Genomic DNA, 27,553 nt, shown 5'->3' with positions numbered 1-27,553 from the left:
CTATGTGTGTTATCCAAGCATTAATGGTAAGGAACGATCCTTATTATACTGTGAGCGGCACATATGAGGAGTTTCTGGGTGTTTCTCCCTCATTTCTGCTTCGAGGTCTTGATTGTGGCATTTATTTGAGGTTTAGAATCCATTATTCCTGTAATTCTTTTGTCTTATATGAATTTAATAAAGAACTCTGTCTCGTATTCTGTCCAAACACACCGCGTCGTCTACGTCAGGTGACCTGTAAATGCGCAAAAACTAGCTGCGTTTCCATTACCCATCAAATTGCGCAAATTGAAATTGCGAATTGAAAATACGCCCAATGAAATTTCGCAAAAACTCCCATTTATCGCAAAAAAGTTTTCACGCTCGCATGAGGAGGTTTGTCAGGCAATTCGAAAGAGAAATATTTCGCAAAACTGCAATGGAAACAGTTTTTGCGCATTTCCAGGTCACCTGACGTAGATGACGCGGTGTGATTGGACAGAATACGAGACAGAGTTCTTTATTAAATTCATATAAGACAAAAGAATTACAGGAATAATGGATTCTAAACCTCAAATAAATGCCACAATCAAGACCTTGCAGCAGATATGAGGGAGAAACACCCAGAAACACCTCATATGTGCCGCTCACAAGTATAAGGGTCGTTCCTTACCATTAATGCTTGGAAAACACACATAAATCTCCTTCCATTAATAATAATGGCTATAGTGCAGTGGCTGGGATATAGTACGTAATCCTACCAACGTCCGTTGCCATGGTTTTTGGAATGATTTTGCTGATCGCGAGAGGAAAAAATAAAGTTTTAGTCGCATAAGATCGGTCAATGGAAACGCCGTCATCTCGCAATTTTTTGTCGACATTTAGAAAAAAAACGCAAAAGTTTTGCGCAAATCTGTAATGGCAACGCGCCTACTGTTTCCATTGCAGTTTTGTGAAATATTTCTCTTTCGAATTGCTTGAAAAACCCCCTTCATGCGAGCGTAAAAACTTTTTTGCGATAAATGGGAGTTTTTGTGAAATTGACGTGTTTCCATTGGCCGTATTTTCAATTCGCAATTTCAATTTGTGCAATTTGAAGGGTAATGGAAACGCGGCTTTTGTTAGTTCAGAAGTAGAGAATCTTCTTGTGTTTTTTGGGGAATAATAACAGCCTAATTATTAAATTGTGCAGGTCAAATTTCTGATAAAAAATATTTTTGGACTATTGAGTAAATTATAAATTATAAAATGTACAGTATGTTTGCACACTACACATTAAACACTTTAAAATGATTTTTTGTTTTTATAAAAAGTAAAAATTCAATGCAACTCTTTGAAAGAAGTAAAAATATGTGAGAGCTGTTGAATTATTCACGGCTCAATTCCTCACTGAAGAAAACTGAGCAAGTAATACCACAAACAGGGTTAATAAACCTCATCATTTGTTATTCGTCCTTGAAGAATCTGTAGTGAAACCACACCTCACACACACGGGTAGCCAAAGAAAACTACCCAGGGACCACCATTTCTAGGCCGGGCCTGAACTTATACTGTATATTTTGAACCACATCCCAAATAAGGGAAGTGAACTTCGGAGACTGTGAGCATTTGAACTGCTTTAGCTCCTGAAATTCTCTCTCATATTGTATGGCCATTTGTAATAATCAAGCAGAGTTAAATTTAGCTATTCATAAGCTGAGAAATCTGTCTGTGTTGTATTTGTCTTGCAAACGGGAGACATGGAGATCCCTTTTAAGATGGCAAAGCAGTTCCTTCCATTGCCCACTTTTAGATGTTTTTTTCCATAATGGGAAGATATTTGAGATGTTCCATTGAGCATTATCTTACAGCCTTAAAGAGGTTTTATAAGCGTCATGGTGTTCTTTGAAATAAACTCTCAAATATCCCCTGAAGTTTAGATGAACGAGGGTGGTCTATCTACTGTTCCCTTTTCCAGCTGAACAACAGATGCCTCAGAGATTGTGGAAAACAGACGAAGACTGCAGGTGTGGGAAGTGTGTGTTTGCTACCGAACCTCCACCACACTGGATCAACCGAAACCATAGAGAGGAACTTCATCTGTCCTTACATTCAAAGAATGATGGATCATGAGTCCAGATGAAATGAATGATGGTAAGATGATTGGCAGGAGGTATTTTGAGCAGTTGAATTGTTGTCTTTGGGCATTTTATGGTTTGGTTCAAGACTTTCCCACACCAGTCAATGTTCAGTGTTAAATGGAGAAAACGGCATGAAATTGTGTTTTGTTTAATTGCATTATGTCATCTCAGTCCTCTCAGTGGCAGAAAGTGTCCTAATCAACCTGAGTTCACCCGATATATGAATTAAGATTAGAAGTTTATAGCAATGTTTTTGCTGTGTTTTTCTTCTCTTTTCTTTTGTGTATGTACATAATAATATATTAGTTTCACCTTTTATGTTGAATAACCTGTATATATATTATTTAGACTCATTACATGCAAAGTGAGATATTTCAAGCCTTTATTTGTTAATAATTTTGATGATTATGGCTTACAGCTATGAAAACCTTTTCACAATATTCTAATTTTGAATTTGGGGTTTTCATAAGCTGTAAGCCATAATCATCAAAATTATTAACAAATAAAGGCTTGAAATATCTCACTTTGCATGTAATGAGTCTATATAATATATTAGTTTCACCTTTTAAGTTGAATTACTGAAATAAATAAACTTGCACGATTTTCAAATTTTTCAAGTTTCACCTGTATATATAAATATATATATGAAGAGTTTAGATGCAAAAGCCTCTAAGTGCCGTCTGAAATTTTCTTATAGAATGTTCATTTTTATCAAGCTTGTATATTTAAGTTCAGTAATTTCACTTAAATGGCAATTAATAGGTAATTTTCATTGCCATTAAAGTGAAATTACTGAACTTAAATATACAAGCTTGATAAAAATGAACATTCTATAAGAAAATTTGAAAATTAAATTATTCACACACACACACACACACAGACACACACAGACACACACAGACACACACACACACACACACACACACACACACACACACACACACACACACACACACACACACATTCACTCACAAACACACATGCACACACACACTCAGTCACATACTCACACACTTACACACACTCTCTCACACACATTCACTCACAAACACACATTCACTCACAAACACACACACTCTTACACACACACTCTCTCTCACACAGACACTCATTCACATACTCACACACTCTTTCTCTCTCTCACACACACACACACTCACACTCTGCATTATGCAGATGTTCCCTCAAAATCTAGGGTTGGTTGCTCCACGTTATCTACTTTCCTAACTGGCCACATACTCTGTTTTATTTACTTGTATTCCCATTTTGTCGCTATTGACCTTTTTATGTGTGTTAGTGTTATTTTTGGAGCCTGTACAACCACAGGATCCCGTTTAAATATAATGCAATCATATGATTTATGTTTATTATGTTTGTATGTAAAACCCATAAGGGTAAGTCCTGGGTAAGTCCTGTCTCAATTAATGAAGACGTATGTTTTACTAAAATGAACACACCCAAAAGTATACGGTGAACTGCCTCCACTATATACACACACTGTATATGATTTCCCACAGAATTGGACATTCCCGATGCCAAGCCTTAGTCAGTCCTCCAGGCATTGTGTGTGTGTTTATGGCATGTCCATTCCTGGAGAAAGTACACATCACTGTGGTCAAACAGTCTCCTGACTGACAACATGAAATATCCTGACATTTCAGACACACTCGCATGTGTTTGTTATCCTGTGGGAAGAGCCGTCACACACAAGTGGATTTCATCCGTCCCTGAAGGCAGAAATATAAAGGGATTCAAGGTCTTTACATCGTGTGTGTGTGTGTGTGTGTGTGTGTGTGTGTGTGTGTGTGTGTGTGTGTGTGTGTGTGTGTTTGTGAGAGTGTACTGTGTGTGTGTGTGTGTGTGTGTGTGTGTGTGTGTGTGTGTGTGTGTGTGTGTGTGTGTGTGTGTGTGTGTGTGTGTGTGTGTGTGTGTGTGTGAGAGTGAGTGTGTGTGTGTGTGTGTGTGTGTGTGTGTTTGTGAGAGTGTACTGTGTGTGTGTGTGTGTGTGTGTGTGTGTGTGTGTGTGTGTGTGTGTGTGTGTGTGTGTGTGTGTGTGTGTGTGAGAGTGAGTGTGTGTGTGTGTGTGTGTGTGTGTGTGTGTGTGTGTGTGTGTGTGTGTGTGTGTGTGTGTGTGTGTGTGTGTGTGTGTGTGTGTTTGTGAGAGTGTACTGTGTGTGTGTGTGTGTGTGTGTGTGTGTGTGTGTGTCTGTGTGTCTGTGTGTTTGTGAGAGTGAGTGTGTCAGTGAGTCTGTGTGTGTTTGTGAGTGTCTCTCTCTCTCTCTCTCTGTGTGTGTGTGTGTGTGTGTGTGTGTGTGTGTGTGTGTGTGTGTGTGTGTGTGTGTGTGTGAGAGTGAGTGTGTGTGAGAGTGAGTGTGTGTGTGTGTGTGTGTGTGTGTGTGTGTGTGTGTGTGTGTGTGTGTGTGTGTGTGTGTGTGTGTGTGTGTTTGTGAGAGTGTACTGTGTGTGTGTGTGTTTGTGAGAGTGAGTGTGTGTCAGTGAGTCTGTGTGTGTTTGTGAGTGTCTCTCTCTCTCTCTGTGTGTGTGTGTGTGTGTGTCTGTGTGTGTGTGTGTGTGTGTGTGTGTGTGTGTGTGTGTGTGTGTGTGTGTGTGTGTGTGTGTGTGTGTGTGTGTGTGTGTGAGAGTGAGTGTGTGTGTGTGTGTGTGTGTGTGTGTGTGTGTGTGTGTGTGTGTGTGTGTGTGTGTGTTTGTGAGAGTGTACTGTGTGTGTTTGTGAGAGTGTACTGTGTGTGTGTGTGTGTGTGTGTGCGTGTGTGTGTGTGTGTGTGTGTGTGTGTGTGTGTGTGTGTGTTTGTGAGAGTGTACTGTGTGTGTGTGTGTGTGTGTGTGTGTGTGTGTGTGTGTGTGTGTGTGTGTGTGTGTGTGTGTGTTTGTGAGAGTGAGTGTGTGTCAGTGAGTCTGTGTGTGTTTGTGAGTGTCTCTCTCTCTCTCTCTCTCTGTGTGTGTGTGTGTGTGTGTGTGTGTGTGTGTGTGTGTGTGTGTGTGTGTGTGTGTGTGTGTGTGTGTGTGTGTGTGTGTGTCTTCGTGTGAGTCTGTCTGTGTGTGTTTGTGAGAGTGAGTGTGTGTCTGTGAGTGTCTCTCTCTCTCTCTCTCTGTGTGTGTGTGTGTGTGTGTGTGTGTGTGTCTTCGTGTGAGTCTGTCTGTGTGTGTTTGTGAGAGTGAGTGTGTGTCTGTGAGTGTCTGTCTCTCTCTCTCTCTCTCTGTGTGTGTGTGTGTGTGTGTGTGTGTGTGTGTGTGTGTGTGTGTGTGTGTGTGTGTGTGTGTGTGTGTGTGTGTGTGTGTGTGTGTGTGTGTGTGTGTACAACGTATACGTCTAAATATTGTTCATAAAAATAAATCACTCTGACTGACCATTTTCTGTGACAAAATTGAGATGGTCCAATTAATCAGAGTTAATAGATTATCAACCAAAGACAAAAGATACTTCACTGAGAATGAGAATGATCAAAGGCTGAGACTGACTGCTAAATTCATTAATTCTGATTTAAATATGCTGGATATACATTTTCACTATGCACAATAAATCAAAATTATAAAAAAAAATTTTTTATGTTAATTAACATTCCTCTAAATAATCTTTTATCAAAATGTAATTACTCCTCCTCTAAAAATGCTTCCCTTTTCAATAAATGTCACTAGTCAAAAGTCATGGTAAAGTAACCATGAAATAAAAAAATCTAAATGGATAATTCTTGTTTGTTTTTTATGGAATATTTCAGTGTTTATTATAAATGATTTATCTGTGCACATCATCATTATTGTGTTAAACTCCTGTTCCTGGTAATCTTGAATCAGAATAAGTTCCTCTTGCAGCATCTCTTCTCTTCTCTGATGATGAGGGCGGGGCTTTAACCTGTCACTCACATGAGATCAGCCAACAGCAAACCACCACCATCCAAACAGTTCCCTACAGACATAATCAAGCCCCGCCCACATCTGTTCTTGTTCCAGAAGCGTTTCACTCGGATATACGACACAATAGAGAAGAAAAGACGAGCACAACTACAGTTTCATGACACAATCTTAAAGTCTCCAGGTCTAGCTGTATTCTGCTAAAGGTGAGACACTACAGGTGAATAGGGTAACATTTTTAACTAGCAGATATCACTATGAAACTTTCCCAGTTGATTACCTACATTAAGATGAGAAAAAAATGTATTACAAGTTTTCTGTAATTTAATGTTTAAATATGCAAATTAGGCAATATCTAATTAAATATGCACTAATTTGCATATATTTAAATAAAAACGAGATCTGAGTATTGGATAAAGCCAGGTTAGAATTTATTTTTTCATTGTGTTCACATATTAGATGGGGAAAAAATTACAGAGGGATTTATGGATATCTACTTTTGTTATCCTGTAAATCAGAATATACTGTCAATAGCCTTAAAAAAAATATTTTCGCCATGTTTTTTGGAATAAAATGTTATATAAATCAGGCTAGGAATAATATATTTACAAATCCCTCTGTAAATGTCTTCATAATATAACTAGGTACAAGACTGGAAGGTTTGGTGTATATCGGCGCTACTGAAGTGGAGATTTCGGACTTGGAGAACGAGAGAAAAGTCATTTTGAGAAAACGGGCTTTAAAGATTTATATCAGCCAATGAGATTGCGCATTCAGCCCTTTTACATTCACGATTGGTTGCTGATAAAAAGGAAATGAGCATATTTGGATCTGACAGCATTGTACAGGAGAGAGAGAGAGCTTTCTAACGGTGTGTGTGATGACAGGGAGCAGACAGAGATCGCGGAGCAGCGGGAGGATTAAGAACGACAACTTTTGTTGAATTTATGAGAAATCTACAGACGCAAACAGACAAAGTGTAGTAGAATAAACACCTAAATGTGTATTTCTGACTTTTTTTTCACCACAAGTCTGAAAGAAGACATGTTATTGAAGACAAATATCCCAAAATCTCAAAATTGACCAGTAAAAAAAAAAACGATGTTTTTGCCTGCCGTGTCTCGCATTCTTACACACATCTTTTTACTTTTTTCCCCCTTTGAACCTCCAGTTTCACTTGTAAAAGAATGGGTTGCGAATGCTGTTTCATGTTGACTTTAAACAGCGGCTAGTTCCTTAGCAACTATAGCGTAACTCCCTTCCTGGATCCCTGTCATTTACAACGGCCAATACAGTGTGTTTAACATTTCAACTTTTTTATGTGATCACATTATTTCTTTGTTAAATTTAGGGGGAAAGAGTGTCCAAGTTTTTCACACAGCTTGCTCTTAATATTAACCTCATTTTCATTTGCCTAATGTTTTGAGCCACCCTCACTGAACCACACAAATTGGCTGCTTTACACACACACTATGTTCACCTCATTAATGCTGGGCGTTGCTTAGTGAAACGTCTGTTGATGTTCATTGTTCCCCCCGTCTAAGCCAAGAAAACGAAGAAATACTACAACCATAATCGCAGGTCACACTCAATTAGCACCTGCCTCACTCTTTTTCACACACACACACACACGTCGTTTTGGGGACAATATGGAGTTGGCCCTGACTGTCCTGGCGTGAAGCCCGAGTTGGGTGTGTACCAGTGTAACACGAACCGTGCCAACCGGGAAAACAGTTCTCCAGGGATCTGTGTCGGTGCCCAACCTCACACAGGCCTTAAACTCTAACAGTCAGATTTAAACATGCAGTATAAAGATAAGCTAAAAAGAATGGATTCATATACATTTATGTACATTCTAAAGTTAAGAATCTTCATGTATTGCAAAAACCTGTAAGAAGCCTCCAGTCCTCAAGAGGGCGATAGAGATAATTGTGCCATTAAAACACTGTGCCACATGTTATTATTAAGATCGCTATTTTTAGCTAATCTGACTACCGCTAACTACCTATAAACACTGTTGACGTCAACTTTGACTATATACGTGTTGACCGTTGAACTATCTTTAGCCATAGCATGTCAACAGTTAAACTAAGTTTAGCTATAAACATGCTAACATAATAACTAACTTTAACTAGCTACATGAAGACAGTTTAACTAACTACAACTTTAACTAGTTACAAAAATCTCAACAGTTTAACTTTATAGACTTGATGACAGTTGAACTAACTTTAACTATAAACATGTTCAAAGTTTGACTTGAGCTTTAACAAATCAACATTTTGATAACTTTAGAGTCCCCCTGTAGTCAATAATTGTATCCCTTAAAACTCATCTTTGATCACCAAAATGACATATTTAAAATACGTAAAAGTTTTTTCCTTGAAAAAAATTAGCTTGACTGTAACTCGACACACATTTAGTATTCGCGGTTCTATGAATATGCAAATGAGCCCCGCCTCCACTCTCTGACTCAGCTCAGAGATCCACTGGTTGATGATCACACGTTGATCTGATTGGTTACACCAAACATAGACATATAAACAACATTAAAAGCTTGATTTTCACCACAGGACGGCTTCAACTCTGAACATGTTAACTATAACTAGTCATACAAACACCTCATGTATTTTTCATTGCATTATTGATCAGGCTCTGACACATTTTGTAGTGCACTGATGTAAGATCAAGCTCGAGTAGCAAGAAGCATCTGTGTTCACATTCTTGGTCTAAAGCGTTGCATAATCATTCTGTAAACATATGCATGAGGTTGGCGACGAGGTGATGGTTTAACTCAGTCCTCAGCACACGGCAGATCCCTCGCCAGAAACACAGTTAAAATATTTACAAGCTTTTCGTAGACAAGATTTACGGTAATGAAACCAAAAAGGCTATGAAACCAATAAATGAAAAAAGTTTGTTTAAACATGCACTGATAAATATAATAAATGGTTTGCCAGAATGATAGTATCATGTGACAAAACATCTCTAATATAGAGTAATCTAATACGTGGAATATGTCTGTCCTGGATCAGCGCAGATTGTAGTATATTAAAATCTATGACGCATGAGCCAAGGGAAACTCACACAGGGATTACCAGATTTACTGTCTTTTTTTATGAGCTGTTTTTACAGTGTGGGGATGCAATGGGAAATATCCACACCACTGTAATGTCAAAACATCTAGATGATGCTTTCCTGAGAACGTACAAGGTGCTTACAGTACTTGAAGTGCTTTGAAATTTAAGTCCTGGATAACCCTTGAAAACAGCCATTTTTATGAAGAAGTCCTTGAAAAGTGCTTGAATTATTGAAAGACGAAATTTTTATTGATAAAACAATCTTTTCACACAAAATTAAAGCTGCAGTCCATCTGATATAGATATAGAGGCGTTTTGCATGGCTATGAGCGTGATATTACACATATAAATATATCCAAGTATATGATACAGTTTTTTTATTCTTCAAGTCAATCATATATTCATGGGAGAAAAAAATCAATTTGAATAAGGAAAGCGATATCTTTGTCATAATATCATTCAATGTTTAAAGTTACTGAAGTCATTGCTTGTGCTGCACTTTATTTGCAGACCATTTTGTTTTATTGGCTTATTTTTATTGATCTATTTACCTTTTTTAGAGTTAAAAAGATAATAAAGAAAGATTTTGTTTGTTAAGTGAGATCTCTGATTATAATCCTTAAAAAAAAAAAAAAGTAGTGCTTGAAAAGTACAGGAATTTGATTTGACAGTATCTGTACAAACCCTGTCTAAGAAAAACAGCCACACACACTGCGGTCTCACTGTTAGTTATGAGTTTGTTTTCAATCTCCAGGTTATCCTACAAGCACATAAGTTTGCTCCAACATGTTAAGCATTTCATAAAGAGGGAGAGAGGGCAAAAAGGAAGAGCCAATGGGAGTTAAGCAGGCGTTTTGGCTCATAATGAAGACCAGATGGTTTACCTTCACTGGTAGCCACATTCTTGGGAGCTTTGGTGGGTGTATGATCCGTGCCGGAGCTCACATCGGAGGAGAGACTGGAGCTTCCCTTCCCTGGGACACAAGGAAAGAAGGAAACAACATTGGCTACGTTTACATGTAACCAAATAATCCGTTAGTAATGGGATTGACGGCTCAATCGGACTGAAAAGCCTTCATGTAAACACCTTAACCGATCCGACTGAGCTCGATCCGAACAAAATTTCCATCGGATTGAAAGGGGGGTTTATTCCTTTTTTAATCCGATCGAGAGAACATGTAAACACTTGATCGGATTGAAAACGGAAACTGAGAGGACTGCGCATGTGCAGAAATGGAAATAGCGTAATGACATAGAAATAGCGTAATGACAGAAATAGCGTATTGACATTGAAATAGCTTAATGATGTAGAAATAGCGTAATGACGTAGAAATAGCGTAATGACGTAGAAATAGCGTAATGACGTAGAAATAGCGTATCGACATTGAAATAGCGTAATGATGTAGAAATAGCGTAATGACGTAGAAATAGCGTATTGACATTGAAATAGCGTAATGACATAGAAATAGCGTAATGACATAGAAATAGCGTATTGACATTGAAATAGCGTAATGACATAGAAATAGCGTAATGATGTAGAAATAGCGTAATGACATAGAAATAGCGTATTGACATTGAAATAGCGTATTGACATTGAAATAGCGTAATGATGTAGAAATAGCGTAATGACATAGAAATAGCGTATTGACATTGAAATAGCGTAATGACATAGAAATAGCGTAATGACATAGAAATAGCATATTGACATTGAAATAGCGTAATGACATAGAAATAGCGTAATGACATAGAAATAGCATATTGACATTGAAATAGCGTAATGATGTAGAAATAGCGTAATAACATAGAAATAGCGTAATGACAGAAATAGCGTATTGACATTGAAATAGCGTAATGTAGAAATAGCGTAATGACATAGAAATAGCGTATTGACATTGAAATAGCGTAATGACATAGAAATAGCGTAATGACGTAGAAATAGCGTATTGACATTGAAATAGCGTAATGATGTAGAAATAGCGTAATGACGTAGAAATAGCGTAATGACGTAGAAATAGCGTAATGACGTAGAAATAGCGTAATGACGTAGAAATAGCGTATCGACATTGAAATAGCGTAATGATGTAGAAATAGCGTAATGACGTAGAAATAGCGTAATGACGTAGAAGTAGCGTAATGACGTAGAAATAGCGTATTGACATTGAAATAGCGTAATGATGTAGAAATAGCGTAATTACGTAGAAATAGCGTATTGACATTGAAATAGCGTAATGACATAGAAATAGCGTAATGACAGAAATAGCGTATTGATATTGAAATAGCATAATGACATAGAAATAGCGTAATGACATAGAAATAGCGTATTGACATTGAAATAGCGTAATGACATAGAAATAGCGTAATGACATAGAAATAGCGTAATGACATAGAAATAGCGTAATGATGTAGAAATAGCGTAATGACATAGAAATAGCGTATTGACATTGAAATAGCGTATTGACATTGAAATAGCGTAATGATGTAGAAATAGCGTAATGACATTGAAATAGCGTATTGACATTGAAATAGCGTAATGACATAGAAATAGCGTAATGACATAGAAATAGCATATTGACATTGAAATAGCGTAATGATGTAGAAATAGCGTAATAACATAGAAATAGCGTAATGATGTAGAAATAGCGTAATGACAGAAATAGCGTATTGACATTGAAATAGCGTAATGATGTAGAAATAGCGTAATGACAGAAATAGCGTATTGACATTGAAATAGCGTAATGACATAGAAATAGCGTATTGACATTGAAATAGCGTAATGACATAGAAATAGCGTAATAACATAGAAATAGCGTATTGACATTGAAATAGCGTAATGTAGAAATAGCGTAATGACATAGAAGTAGCGTATTGACATTGAAATAGCGTAATGACATAGAAATAGCGTAATGACATTGAAATAGCGTAATGACATAGAAATAGCGTAATGACATAGAAATAGCATATTGACATTGAAATAGCGTAATGATGTAGAAATAGCGTAATAACATAGAAATAGCGTAATGATGTAGAAATAGCGTAATGACAGAAATAGCGTATTGACATTGAAATAGCGTAATGATGTAGAAATAGCGTAATGACATAGAAATAGCGTATTGACATTGAAATAGCGTAATGACATAGAAATAGCGTAATGACGTAGAAATAGCGTATTGACATTGAAATAGCGTAATGATGTAGAAATAGCGTAATGACGTAGAAATAGCGTAATGACGTAGAAATAGCGTATCGACATTGAAATAGCGTAATGATGTAGAAATAGCGTAATGACGTAGAAATAGCGTAATGACGTAGAAATAGCGTAATGACGTAGAAATAGCGTATTGACATTGAAATAGCGTAATGATGTAGAAATAGCGTAATTACGTAGAAATAGCGTATTGACATTGAAATAGCGTAATGACATAGAAATAGCGTAATGACATAGAAATAGCGTATTGACATTGAAATAGCATAATGACATAGAAATAGCGTAATGACATAGAAATAGCGTATTGACATTGAAATAGCGTAATGACATAGAAATAGCGTAATGACATAGAAATAGCGTAATGACATAGAAATAGCGTAATGATGTAGAAATAGCGTAATGACATAGAAATAGCGTATTGACATTGAAATAGCGTAATGATGTAGAAATAGCGTAATGACATTGAAATAGCGTAATGATGTAGAAATAGCGTAATGATGTAGAAATAGCGTAATGACATTGAAATAGCGTAATGATGTAGAAATAGCATATTGACATTGAAATAGCGTAATGATGTAGAAATAGCGTAATAACATAGAAATAGCGTAATGATGTAGAAATAGCGTAATGACAGAAATAGCGTATTGACATTGAAATAGCGTAATTATGTAGAAATAGCGTAATGACAGAAATAGCGTATTGACATTGAAATAGCGTAATGACATAGAAATAGCGTAATGACATAGAAATAGCGTAATAACATAGAAATAGCGTATTGACATTGAAATAGCGTAATGTAGAAATAGCGTAATGACATAGAAGTAGCGTATTGACATTGAAATAGCGTAATGATGTAGAAATAGCGTATTGACATTGAAATAGCGTAATGATGTAGAAATAGCGTAATGACAGAAATAGCGTATTGACATTGAAATAGCGTAATTATGTAGAAATAGCGTAATGACAGAAATAGCGTATTGACATTGAAATAGCGTAATGACATAGAAATAGCGTATTGACATTGAAATAGCGTAATGACATAGAAATAGCGTAATAACATAGAAATAGCGTATTGACATTGAAATAGCGTAATGTAGAAATAGCGTAATGACATAGAAGTAGCGTATTGACATTGAAATAGCGTAATGATGTAGAAATAGCGTAATGACATAGAAATAGCGTATTGACATTGAAATAGCGTAATGTAGAAATAGCGTAATGACAGAAATAGCGTAATGACATAGAAATAGCGTAATGACATAGAAATAGCGTATTCACATTGAAATAGCGTAATGATGTAGAAATAGCGTAATGACATAGAAATAGCGTAATGACATTGAAATAGCGTAATGACATAGAAATAGCGTAATGACATAGAAATAGCGTAATGACATTGAAATAGCGTAATGACATAGAAATAGCGTATTGACGTTGAAATAGCGTAATGACGTAGAAATAGCGTAATGATGTAGAAATAGCGTAATGACGTTGAAATAGCGTAATGACGTAGAAATAGCGTAATGACGTAGAAATAGCGTAATGATGTGTAATGCGCTGATGTGCTTCTTCCTGGTGAATAAAGTGTTCATATAAACGAGTGTCCCGTCATCCTATAATCCTCCTTTTCCTGCGTCTGTGAAGTGGAGCAGGACAATGGCCCACCAATGCTTGTTTCAGACTCCCATCCACATCCACAGGTTTTGGGCATTTTTACCGCGTGATAAATATAAGCAGCGGCACAACGGCTCATATGTTAATCGTCTCCAAATTATGACCAGAAATGGATAAATATCAAGTCTGATGTTTAAAACAAATAAAGAACTGATGTAGGAGATTGGTTATTATGCGCAAACAGCGGGAAACTGTATATTCGTGCAGTGTGCGCATGTCAAAAATATATATTCCGATTTGAAGCTTGTGACATATAAACGCGCACATCGACCCGATCACATGTTTAGCGTTCATTTAAACACTACATTCAGATTCATCAATCGGAATGAATTCAATCCGATTGAAACAGAAGTTGTGCATGTAATCAAAGCCACTGTGTGCTTGTTTTTGAGCTCATACTTGACTGCAAGCATTCAGTCCCATTGGCAGCTGTGGGAACGCTGGTGTGAACGGTGGGGTGCAGCGCTTCCCACTGTAAGTCAATATTTTAACAGATGCAATAAAAGTACCATCGGACATTCTGGCCCCATCGCTCATTCACTCACTGAAACGTTACTGAGAGCAAGGAAACTCCTCTTGTTCCTAATCCAGAGTGAGGTCTGAGGTTTTCATGATTAAAGATTTCGAGAGGAACTCATTACTCAAAACTCATCAGCAATGCGCCGAAGCTGAGCAAAACCCTTCGTTTCTTCCTGCCAAGTAAAGAAAAAGGCAATATCCGTGACTGGAACAATAGATGGAAGAAGTTGCTTTAGCATCTCCAATACTGGCAGAGTATCGCTGTGATCCTCCAAGACAGATTTATCTATCGTACATTAGGACATATTTGGCCACTGTGCAAAAACCATTCATGACGGCTTGTTACTTGCGTTTGGTTGAGGTTTTGTAAGAGGGTGAATAAGTTCAATACATGCACGTTAGTTCACATTTGTGTATTTGAATGTTGGATTGGAGTTGTAATAAAAATGTGGTCATTCATAGCCTGGAACGGAGATGCTTCAGACATAAATCAACAATTCTTCCACCATCCTCGAGATTACTGTCCCCCAGTCGCAGGGACACAGTGTTAAGAGCCTGATTTTCACTGAGGGAAAGCATGGCTTTCCATGCTTAGCTGGTATATCACCATAGCCATGCTAACCAGTAAAGCCTAACCAACCAGGGGTGCGTTTCCCAAAAGCATCGATAACCAACTAGGTTACAACATAATTTAACGATTCCTGAAATTGTAGTTCCAGCGTACATTCGCAAACAGAATCTCAACAGCTCTTGACCTGTGAATAGCAGCAGTTTCTTCTTAGTAAACGTTGGTTTTGAGTTAACTGTTGACATGTTCAGAGGTGAAGCCCTCCTGTGGTGAAAGAAAAGCTTTTAATGTTGTTTATGTGTCTATGTGGTGTTTTTAATGTGCTTTAAGACAAACCATGTGTAAATTCATAAGTCGACAGCATTGCTGAGTATTTCCTCCTTAAAACTGCAGTGAACCAAAGACAGTCTCAAACACACGCTTTGAAATCGCTGGTGTTTCTGACGTCACAAACTACCTTGTAACCAATCAGATCAACGTGTGATCGTCAACCAGTGGATCTCTGAGCTGAGTGAGTGAGTGGAGGCGGGGCTCATTTGCATATTCATAGAACCGCGCATACTAAATGAGGCAAAGGTGTCGAGTTACATTCAAGATATTTTAAGGCGTGAAGACATTTGTTTTCAAGGAAAAAACTAGATAGATGAGATTTAAGTGATAAAGTTATTGACTACTTTAAAAGAACCATTTTTTTTTCTTAGTGTGAAGAACAATGATCTAAAGAACCTTTTTTTCCACTATAAAGAGCCTTCTGTGCAACGGAAAGGTTCCGTGGATGTTAAATGTTCTTCATGAAACCATCCCAGACTCTGTGGCCCCCAAAGATTATTTGGACAAAATCCCCTGCACCATCACTATCGTTTGCTTTGCAGATGCTACTTGGGTTTGACTGATATTCTTACAGTTTTAAAGCTACAATGTGTAAGATTTTCTCCCATCTAGTGGTGAAATTGTATATGACTACCAACTGAATATTACTTTCTAGCCCCTCCCATTCCGAGGGTGTTTTAACTCCTAGAAAAGCATCCTAGACGTTGTTCTAGCGTTATGCACAACTAGGGCTGTACTCAAGTCCGGACTCAAGACCGTTTTTCTATGGTCTCGGACTTGTCTCGGACTCGCTGGTATTCGGACTCGGACTTGTCTCGGTCTCGGCCACTGGTCTTGCCAAATATGGCTTTTGGTCTCAACCGAGTCCAGGTGTCTTTATTATGTTCCCAGTAAGCACACATACGGCTCTTAAAAAATAAATGTTTTAACTCGCTGAAAGTCCACCGCTAGTGCAACGTGAATATTCACATTTTTAATTGTCCATAACAACCCGAAAACTTGCCTAGCACATCTAATTAATGGGCGGCGTCCTCCAATAGTACTGACAGCTGGGCTCATAGCTTGCAGGTTTGCTTAGTGGCAAACTTTTTTCATTTGATTGGTTCAACCGCCACCCGCCCGAATTTAATAAAAAATAAATAAATTTCGTCACGTCATCCGCCCGATCCGCGGTTTATCCGCATCTCTAGAGTGTGTGTGTGTGTGTGTGTTGGCTCGGCCCTCCCTCATGCAGTTTAATTGGTTGATATCGCGTGTATGATTGACAGGAACAGAATGTGAGGCTGATCAGACAGTCGAAACGAATGTGTGTGCGCCTTTAGGCCCATATAATAATTTTTTTGTTGTTCTTTGAATTAGTCAATTATTTTTAATAAAATTAAAATCATTCATTATTTAATTATTACATAATTATTTAATTTCTGTAGGTTATATTTTTAAAAATAGAGTCGGCTCTTTGACACTGTTTTTGCTTTTAGATCAACAAATAATAACCCAAAATGATTGTCTTGATAATGTCATGCATAACACTTTTTTTTCCTGTCCTGGACTCGGTCTTGACTCGGACTCGAACCTCTTTGGACTTGGTCTTGACTCGGACTCGAACCTCTTTGGACTTGGTCTTGACTCGGACTCGAACCTTTTTGGACTCGGTCTTGACTTGGACTCGACTAGTCGTGGTCTTGGACTTGTCTTGGACTCGACAAAGGTGGTCTTGACTACAGCCCTATGCACAACCATGCTATAGTTAGCCAAGCAACTAGAAAACTTCTAATGTACACAAATAGGCTGAATTACCTGTCGAGAAGAAAGCAGACGACTTCGGCGTTCCTTTTAAAATCCTTCCATCTTGGAAAAGCCACTCCAGTATTGACTTTGGTCTTGTTGATTTGTCTGTCGCGTTGTTGTTTTAATTCTCTCTTTCGCTTCCTTGGCGACTCTGTTACATGTCCTCGAGAATAGGCGTGATCCTCCATCTTCGACAGGCGTTCATATCTGCCGGCAGTCGAGAGTAATCTCCCCCTCGCATTCGTCTCGGTGCCACTGAGTGTAAAAGCGCGAAAGACGAAGCTTGAATTTCCAAGTATGTCCCTCTTTGGCTACTGTATTTTCAAGATGGAGGCGTAACATGGCTGCCGCCATTCGAGTGACTCACTCGTATGTATTCTGAATGGCAGATTCTACACTTACGAGAATACTTGATTAGTTAGTGGAAGTAATTACACATGAATGAGCACATATACTTTTGAAAGAACAAAGTGTTTTTTGCTAAGAATCAACTTTAAAAAATACACAGTGTAGCTTTAAGACTCACTTAAGAGTCCATATATGTTTTGTTGGCCACTGGGAAGATTGTCTTTTATACATGTAGAGTCTGTATTGTCTGTGAATGGGTATAAATCAAGGGTAATGTGTGCTCAGGATAGTCCTACTCGTTCAGTCTCCATCTGGAATACTTATTTTTTTTGTTTCTTTTTAAATCTCCATCAAGGTGGAAAAGAGCTCTTATATGACTTATGGATTAGGGTCATCGGATCAGAAGCAGGACTGGCCACTCCGGTTTGAAGGAAATCTCCTTTGCAGTCCTTTGTATTGTCTCCGTCTTCATGATGGGAAATGGCTGCACTCGAGATGGCGAAGGACTGACAGCTTAATGACTCAAATTTATTTTCAAAGTCCAGCGGAGCACTTTCCTTCCTAGTTTAGTAGGAGAGAATGGAGACTTTTGGATTTTCCAGTCGTCATTTTTACAGGTCAGAGTTCAGTCGTAGTTCAGCGCCGGTCTAGAAGGATCTCAAATCAATGATCTACTCATCTACATCAGGCACTCTTAAACGATCACAGATTCACAGATGCGCTCTGCTGAATCCCACTGTATCAGGAGAAGGATCGCGTACACTTTAATGTCTTCTCTCTCTCTTATTGACATGTCGCATTCTCATCTTCACATTTAAAGAATAAAGATACAAACAGATGAATGTTCATAAACTGTTCACACAAAAATTTGGTGGATCATTCTCAAAATATGGAGGTAATTGTGCCGTGATATTATAGTCATAAATGGCATAGTTCCATCATTTTATAAACAATATACAGTAAGTAATATGAAATAATTTGTCTCTATTTGTTTTGCACTTCTGTAATTCTTTCTTTATTTATAATTTTGTTTTCAAAGGTTAAGCATTAGTGCAAGATCCAACAAGTATGCAAAAAAAACCACTTATTTTATTATGTGAGAATTTGTCAAATTGTCCTTCATATTTAGTAATATTATCAAAATGTTAAAAATACTTACCATCAGCTTTTATGGGAGAATAAATAAGCTTAATTAAAAAGTACAAAATTTTGTAAGTCTTAAAATCAGCATCTTGAGAATCTGTGTTTACGCCTATGTGTGTTCGCCACAATAAACGTGATTTCTGTGCATCATCATGCTTATATCATACATTTTAGGTCACATATGTCAATATTTGGTATTGAGTTGAGAAAGTCGGTACAAAAGCAGATCTTTCAGCAAATCTCAGAGGTTTTAGCTCTTGATTCTGACTAAGAACCGTACATCGTCTCTTTTAGCAGCAAAGCAATACAGTTTCCTCATCCATTTTGATTAAGCTGAAGACTTTAAGCTTTGTGAAAGCTTTGCCTAGCAACATAATAATAACAGCGTTGGTATCTGGCCGTAACTCGAGGCGTGCGAAACACATGGGGTCCAGTTGAGTCACGTTCTGCTCACTACAACAGGAACCCGAGCAGATGTTCTGGATCAGTGATGTCACCGCAACATGTTGTCGCAGTGCTTAACAATGTGTTCGGCGTGGGTCACGTCATTCTGCTTTGGAAATCATCGTTTTCCCGTTGTGGCAGAGGTGATAAGAGTTCATTGAGTCGTTCAATGCATCAGCGGTAATCTGACAGCTTGTTTGAAAGCTCTTCACACAACAGCTTTCCTGCGACGTATGTTGGCAACGTTTCACCAGAGGCGTGTAAAGGCATATAGCAACACATATGACCAACTCAACAGCGTTTCTAAGTGTTTATCCTGCATGGTTGTGTGATAAGAGGAACTTGTTTACAGAGGAATCGGTGTTTGTGGGATGAATGCTGAGCTGTACTCATATGGAGTCACTTGTGGTTCAAGTTTATGACCTGACAGAGGATGAAGAGCCATAAACCAACCCTTGTAAATTAACACGCATACAAACACTCACATCTCCTCCTGCAGAATTAAGAACTTATCCAAGGGCCTCAACTTCATTATGGGTTGTTTCATCTTGCTATTTTGAAATATAGGTAAAAATGAGTCATAGCCATCATATTTACACACACTCACCCAAGTCCCACACATGTTTCTATAACTGAATATCACTCAGAAATTCGTCACATTTACATTTACATTTATGCATTTGGCAGACGCTTTTATCCAAAGCGACTTACATTGCATTATCCTATACATTTATACATGGGTATGTGCAATCCCCTGGAATCGAACCCACAACCTTGCGTTGTTAACGCAATGCTCTTACCACTGAGCTACAGGAAAGCCACATTATGGAATTAAAATGAAAGACCATGCTGGGGTGTGCTTACGGTACAATTATGTAACTTGCTGCTTAAAGTCGGTAGTTGTGCTCGTCTTTTCTTCTCTATTGTGTCGTATATCCAACCCGATCTTATGAAATGTGTCTCTATAGCATGCATTGTATTTATCGTGAAAATTATACGTGAAAATTTGTTTTTACGTACATATGATACGCACTGTAAACCCCTTGGGATTAGTGGAGTACATGCCATAAAGTGTGTATCAAATTGCAATGCGTGCTATAGAGACGCATTTCATGAGATCAGGCTGTTATATCCGAGTGAAACGCTTCTGAAACAAGAACAAATGTGGGCGGGGCTTGATTGTGTCTGGGTGGAATTGATTGGATGGTTGAGGTTTGCTATTGGCTGATCTCATGTGAGTGACAGGTTAAAGCCCCGCCCTCATCATCAGAGAAGAGAAGAGATGCTGCAAGAGGAACTTCTGATTCTGATTCAAGATTCAAGAAAAGTACTGCAATATTCCATGAAAACAAAATAAGGAGTGTCCATTTTTGTTTCATGGTGACTTTAAGTACCACAGTACAATGCATCGTAGAAGAAATTAACTAGCTAGTCGTGACTGTTTCCCAAAATTATAGAAACTTTGTGGAACATTCATCATTCAAACCACTGTTGTTAATGACGTCATGCAGGGGTCGAGTAATAACTTCTGCTAATCAATCGGTTTATCAGATTGCTGCTGTAAATAACAAAATAGAGGTTTCTAGAGCTCATGTGCACTCTTTTCATTCTCTTGACAAACTAAAATTCAATGAAATCTGTATAGAATGAAAGATATATATTAGCTTGATTGTTTTGCTAAAGAGGATCATGAGGTTTAGGCTGATTTAAAGCCCCTGTAGTCAATAATTGTATTCATTAAAACTCATCTTTGATCACCAAAGTGACATATTTAAGCATTTTTTCCTTAAAATTGTTTTGTCATGCCTTAAAATATCTTGAATGTAACTCGACACCCTTGCCTCATTTGGTATGCGCGGTTCTATGAATATGCAAATGAGCCCCGCCTCCACTCACTCCCTCAGCTCAGAGATCCACTGGTTGACGATCACACGTTGATCTGATTGGTTACAAGGTAGTTTGTGACGTCAGAAACACCAGCGATTTCAAAGCGTGTGTTTGAGACTGTCTTTGGTTCACTGCAGTTTTAAGGAGGAAATACTCAGCAATGCTGTCGACTTATGAATTTACACATGGTTTGTCTTAAAGCGTATTAAACACACCACATATAAACAACATTAAAAGCTTGACTTTATCATGGACTTTGAGAACTGTTCACTGAAAGGTTATTTAGGGAACCAAAAATGATTGATTGCTGTATAAAAAACATCCTTTTGGAGCCTAAACAGGGCAGAAAGAGTCAAAGAACAGTTTAATGCTTGTTTTTACTGTTTTAAATTGCAAACTGTTTGGAGCGACTGCAACTGCGTCCAGCATTATAGACAGTTGTTTTATTTCATTGTCCTTGAAGTTCAGATGTGAAGCTCATAATTTCCCGAGGATCCGTGTCCTCATCCCACACCTACAGCACATGAGGAACACGAGGGCAGGGAGTTTAACAACACTTACTGGACCCTCTCGAGCCTCAGTAGAAATTGAGTTATCAAAAGAGCCAAGGCTGAGGGGAGACATAATTGTTTTCTGGTCTGGAAAACAACTTCTCAAAAGCTTTCATATGTTTCCTGTCCTGTGCTTACGCAAAACACACGGAGAATTTCACTTCGGCGGTCCAGAGTCCTAGATGCACATATATTTATGAACTTTTTATATGCGGTAAATAGAGTTACAGAGCCAGAATGTCTCATTCGCCATTGTTTAGCAATTAAGCACTATATAAACACGATCACATTTGTGCACTAAATACCATATTACTACAGGATAGGGAGTTATTGCATTTAAACAGTTGCAATGAGCGAGAAGTGAATTCCAAGTAACATCTGTTTTACAGAAATACTTCGCACCTGCTTAGATCACGGTGGTCCGAAGAAAGAAAGAAAAATGTTTTTGTAAATGTTGGATGAACACACAAGCACTCGCATAGTGAACCACGAGTAGATCAATTAAAATCGTAGAGAAAACGACAGCTTTATTAAAATGATATTCAGCTTGAATCGTCACGTTTGTGGTGAGGTTAAACTTCAGCACTGACGTACAGTGAAATCCTCCCCTATAAATGCAGTCACAGGTGTTCCATGATCAGGTAACGCACTGATCGAATCCCTCAGGACAGATGTTGATGGCAGATGTAAACTAGGCCACATGTGCTGAGTGTTCAAAGCTGCATAAACATCATAAAAACCCCTGTTTGTAAATATCCGCTGTTACTTCTGGGATCAGAAACATCTCTGTGCCATTAGGGGAACCACATGAAACTGCACAAATAATGACTGTTTCCGAACAGGTTTCCCAAACGCTCCACGTAATGTTCAGACCGAGGAAGTTTATAATAGGCTAACTGGAGAAAGTTATCCGTTAGCATTTCCATTCATCTCAGTGAAAGTTGTGTGACCCAGATGCCACTCTAAATATGTGTCATGACTGATGACTTCTCAAAAGCAGTAGATAGGGAAGTAAATCCAGTTCATGCTAACCCTAAGCCTGGGTTGTTAAAGTTAACTTCGGGAGTGTTTACACGACACCATTTTTAACTAAAAACGCTTTGGCTGCATGTTCATTTACACAACAACATGTTGGGCCGAAAACGCTAACTTTTGAAAGCAGGTTTCAAAGTGCAAGTATTAGAAAACAAAAAGAAATGTGTGAAAATTATGTTTCTTTACAGCGAGACATCGCCATCTACTGGCCTGGCAGCAGAATACAGAGATTTTTGATCATAATCTTGATACCAACATTTCTCATTTTCATTTTGTTTAATTTTATTTAGGCTACTAAAATAACTTAAACTGAAATAAAAATACTAAAAAAGGGCCCAAACAAAATAAAATTAGTACAAAATGAAAATGGAGAAAATAAAAATAAAAACTATTGAATCTAAATGATACTAAAATATCACTGCCTATACCTTTAGCAAACTTCAGGATATGACATTTACATATAAGAGAGTTGTAGAGGCTTCAACAAGTACTGAAGAGTTTAAGAATTAAATAGACTTAACTCCAAGAAAAATGGCAAAGGAGGGAATCCTGTTGTATTTGATGCAATAGTGGGCGTGGTCTGTGTAAAGGGTTCTTTACAGTGGGGGTGGGCGTGGTTGGTAGCTTGTTGTGGGCGTGGCTGTAGTCCTAACGCAGACACATTACCAGGTAACCACGCCCCCTAAAGCAGTCTTTCTATTTATAACCAGCGCGCGAGTTGCAGAATGCAGATTGATTTTGGCAGTTTTAGAGGCAGGTGTCTCTTCTCAGGATGACTTCTGTATCTGTCAGGTATTATTTTTTGAAATACCACGTTTTATGGGTGTAACTAAAATTACATATGCAGCTTCAATCACTAGCCACATCTCATGAATTTAGCCATGTTTTAATACACTTTGTTTGTACCATTCCCTCATTAATTTTACTTTTTACTATTACAATTTTTTTTTTTATGAACAAAACTGCACAATCCCCCTCCTTTTTAGCTGAGAGACATTAGACATGATCAAAATTGGCTTAAATTATTACAACTCACCAGAAGCAGCTCGGTAGGCTATGGATATTTCTACATTAAACATTATTATTACAACAACCAAAAGACACCAGTGCATGACAGTTGCTAAAAAATAAATAAAATAAAAAATAGAAAATAAGATATGCATCGCATAAAAGTTCTCAGGGAAAGATCGCATACCTTCACTTCCAGACTGTTTGCCATTGTTCGCACCCATCCTGAAGAACACATAGTCTCTCCACACAGTGAAGCGGTAGTGTTACACGGGGAAAGTCCTCGAGCTGACACGATATACATCCATACGTCAAAGTCTTCTTTAAACTGCAGCATTCAGAGAGCAGAGCAGAATCCAGATGTTCTCTGTCTGAGAGAAATGCCCATTATCGAGGAGAAGTTGATCTGGAGCGGGCGGATCCGACAGATGTGTGTGTGTGAGAGAAACTAAACCACACACTCACACACACTCACACTGAGACCAGAGACTGTGATGAGGGCTGGACCAGCTTTAAAGAGAGAGACCCTCAGTTTAAAACCACACAGATCTAAACTGTAGTGTTTGGGGACATCATAGCTGATTAATATAATATAGGCTAGATAACATAATATGATCATATAGGCTAATATAATAAAATTTGTGCTAGGCAACGATTAATCGTGATTAATCGTATCTAAAATAAAAGTTTGTCTTTACATAATGTGTGTACTGTGTATAATTATTTAATATATAAATATACACATACAGTATGCAGGTATATTTAAGAAATATTTGCATGTATATACATTTATGCATAATTTATATTATATACTGTAAAGATATAAGTATTTTAAATAACACATTTTTCTTAAATATATACATGCACGTATGTATTTATATATACAAAACACATATATTATGTAAACACAAACTTTTATTTTGGATGCGATTAATCATTGCCCAGCACTAAATATAATATAATATAATAAAGAGTATTGGTCTCTTAAAGGGTTCATAATGCCATTTTTGTACAAGCTAATATGATTCTTTAGGGTCTAAATTAAAAGTTTGTAATATACTTTAATAAAAAATTCTCATTAGTATTGTAAGAAAACACTAATTTTACCTGGTCAAACACAGCTCTGTTTTCAGCACGCCGTTTAAGTGCATGTGTCTTTAAATGATAATGAGCTTTGCTGACCCCGCCCCTCTGTTCTGTGCGGACACGTTTGTTATAACCATAACACAATAACCATAACGCTGTTCATTATAAACGTGGGATTATGAATTATATTGAGAACGTCGTACATAGAAAACATGCCGTAATGTACCCTGAGTGTAAACAGCTGCATTCATCGTGAAGCGTGCAAGCAAGCGATTTGCAAAGATTAATATAAATATTAATATAAAGGTTTAATAAAACGTTACACTCACTTCAGTTCTTCTGGAGGTGCAGCAGGAACACGAATAGTTGGTACCGATCCTTTTTTCAGGAGCAGCTTCTTAGCAAATCCAGCTTTATACTGACCCTCGTTTACAAAGCAGTCTGGTGTGTGAAATGATTTGCGCAAACATGAAAGCATTGACGTTGATCGTGGGGAATATTCCCTTCGAAAACAAACTCATCCACTGCGTCTTCAGCGGTTTGGATTTAGGAACATCAGCATGACTGTGTTGGTTATTACACCCAAGAACAGAACACCACACTCGCTTAGACACCATTCTGCTCATAGACAGTGCTCCAGCGTATCAACAATGACCGCGCCGGTCCGCGCGGACTATGATGATTGACAGCTCGCTCACGAGCGAGGGTGGGACTGTGTTGAAACGCTGCTGTCAATCAACAATCGTGGGAGGGGCGTCGATTTTGTGACGTCACAAAATCGAACGGCTTGATTTGAGATGGGGGGGAAAACATACAAGAAGATTTAAAAAAACAAAAAACACTGGATGGATTTTTAGCATTTTATGATGGTTGTGTACAGGCACTGCCAACACACATGTCAGTACAATCAACTTGTAAAAGTGCATGTACCATTATATGACCCCTTTAAAGAAACACTCCACCGTTTTTTGAAATAGGGCTTATTCACCTTCTTTCCTACATTTAGATAGGTGGGCAAATGCATTTTTGTCTCAGTGCATGCATTGTTTTAGTTTGACAGGGTTGGCGCTAGCTTAGCTTAGCATAATGAATGGAATCCTTTGTTGCCAGCTAGCATGTCCTGAGTAAAAGTGATATAAAAAAAAAAAAACCCACCTAATTACTTCTTGTGGCCTGCGTATTCACAACGAGTACAAATAGCGGTGCAGATTAACACTAGGCGATTTCCTATGCAGATTTTTTATATCACTTTTATTCAGGACATGCTAGCTGGCAACAAAGGATTCCATTCATTATGCTAAGCTAAGCTCACGCCGACCCTGTCAAACTAAAACAATGCATGCACTGAGACAAAAATGCATTTGCCCACCTATCTAAATGTGGGAAAGAAGGTGAATAAGCCCTATTTAAAAAAACGGTGGAGTGTTCCTTTAAGAAGCACTTTAAAATGTATGAGTGCCATTGCATTATTATAACCACTTTGTGGTTGTCAAATGTTAGTGGATCATGTTCATAGTTCTTATAGCCGAAACATGTGTGATCGTGTGGGAAACTCACTTCATGTCCTCTAAAGATCACAGCCACACCAACAACGCAAAACTGGCTCAGAAACGTGAAGCTAGTTCTGAGAAAACCCAGTCGACACTGCAATGTACAGATGCATCTGAACATGTGGAGCATTAATAAAATAAATATTAATATCAGTGAAGGGCATGAACCAAACCAGTCTGCATCCTCACCGTGTGCTTGTATTGTTAGTTAGAGACTTCCTGCGCAGAATAAAGGCATTCGGGACTATTAACGGAAGCCTTTTACTCTGAACAAAACAGGAATCATAAGGGTATTTTTGTCTAGGAATTACTTCCATGAAACTCCCATAAATCAGTAAATGCCCTTGACCTTTATGTTGTAGCAACAATACAAAGCTCCTTATTGTTTGCAAGTGCCGATGGACTTTTATTGTCTTAGAAGTCAACATCTCTCTCTTTATCAGATTCATATTATATGACAAAGCTGAATAGACTAATTCTCACAAGATCTTACTACTTTATTCCTGGACCACACATTTTTTAAAAAGGTCTTTCTAAATACCAATGGCTGTTGTTAATTATGTATTCATTTATTATCCATCTATCAAACGCAGATCTGAGCGGAGTCTGTAAAACATGTTGAGTTGCACAAATGTTATTTTTCTTGGAAGCGAGTTTGAGAAAACGTTTAGCGTCTGCTTTTGACTGGTGTGTTGGCTTGCATGACCAATCAGAGTCTGTTGGCTGTGTGTGTGTGTACGAGGGTCAAACGCCAAGCCGGAGAGTTTCTCTCTCACACACACACACTCTCTCTCTCTCTCTGGACGAGGGTCAAACGACAACCTTTACAGCCAAATACTCTGCAGCCCAAGAACACTATCTACTTCCTGTCTCTGGGGCTCTATTGATGCAGGCTGGCACACACACACACACACACACACACACACACACACACACACGTGATACCAGAACAGCAGGAAGAAAACCTTGAGCAGCTGCTCAGTATGTGGTTTTGAAAATGCTGTGAAACCTGAGACCTGAAGAGAAGTTGCAGCGATTAAAGTTACAAAATGTGAGGTTTAGTTTTATGAAGCATTTGTTCCTTTTGTAGGATGAGGTGCAAAACATTGCAGTCAACAAAAACACACACTTTTGAGGAGGCGTTTTGACCGGGACACCGAAGCGTGTCGGTCAAAAATGACCAAATTTGTATTTTTTATTTTATTTAAATTAATGTACTATATTTTAGTTCGATAATGTTTTTTATTTAATATTTTGTATTTTTAGGGAATTTTATGGTAGGCTACTAAATTATATTTACGCTGTATTTATAATCCATACACTGTTTGAGCGTAGACCTGAAAATGTAATTTCCAGCTTAAACTGTGGTAAATC

At 38.0% G+C, this 27,553-nt stretch overlaps 1 protein-coding gene across 2 annotated transcripts in view; it reads right to left on the bottom strand.

The window, feature by feature from the left end:
• LOC309509213 (F-box/LRR-repeat protein 7) overlaps positions 1 to 24,015 on the bottom strand; it is a 48,785-nt gene extending 24,770 nt beyond the window's left edge. The window contains exons 1-2 of one of the 2 annotated variants that reach the window (XM_082183815.1): positions 23,731 to 24,015; positions 9,931 to 10,020 (exon numbers count right to left, since the gene is read on the bottom strand). In XM_082183815.1, coding sequence (XP_082039941.1) covers positions 9,931 to 10,020; positions 23,731 to 23,767 — 127 coding nt within the window. In that variant the 5' untranslated portion in view covers positions 23,768 to 24,015. Of the gene's footprint in view, positions 1 to 9,930; positions 10,021 to 17,136; positions 19,442 to 23,730 lie in introns of those variants that run through there. The other variant, XM_082183816.1, reaches the window with a different exon arrangement.
• Between the last annotated feature and the right edge of the window lie 3,538 nt (positions 24,016 to 27,553).

The sequence above is a fragment of the Leuciscus leuciscus genome (assembly GCF_965113295.1).
Source record: "Leuciscus leuciscus genome assembly, chromosome: 11".
Taxonomy (NCBI): Eukaryota; Metazoa; Chordata; class Actinopteri; order Cypriniformes; family Leuciscidae; genus Leuciscus; species Leuciscus leuciscus.
The sequence above is the reverse complement of the archived record's forward strand: the minus strand, read 5'-3'. Positions and strand labels throughout refer to the sequence as shown.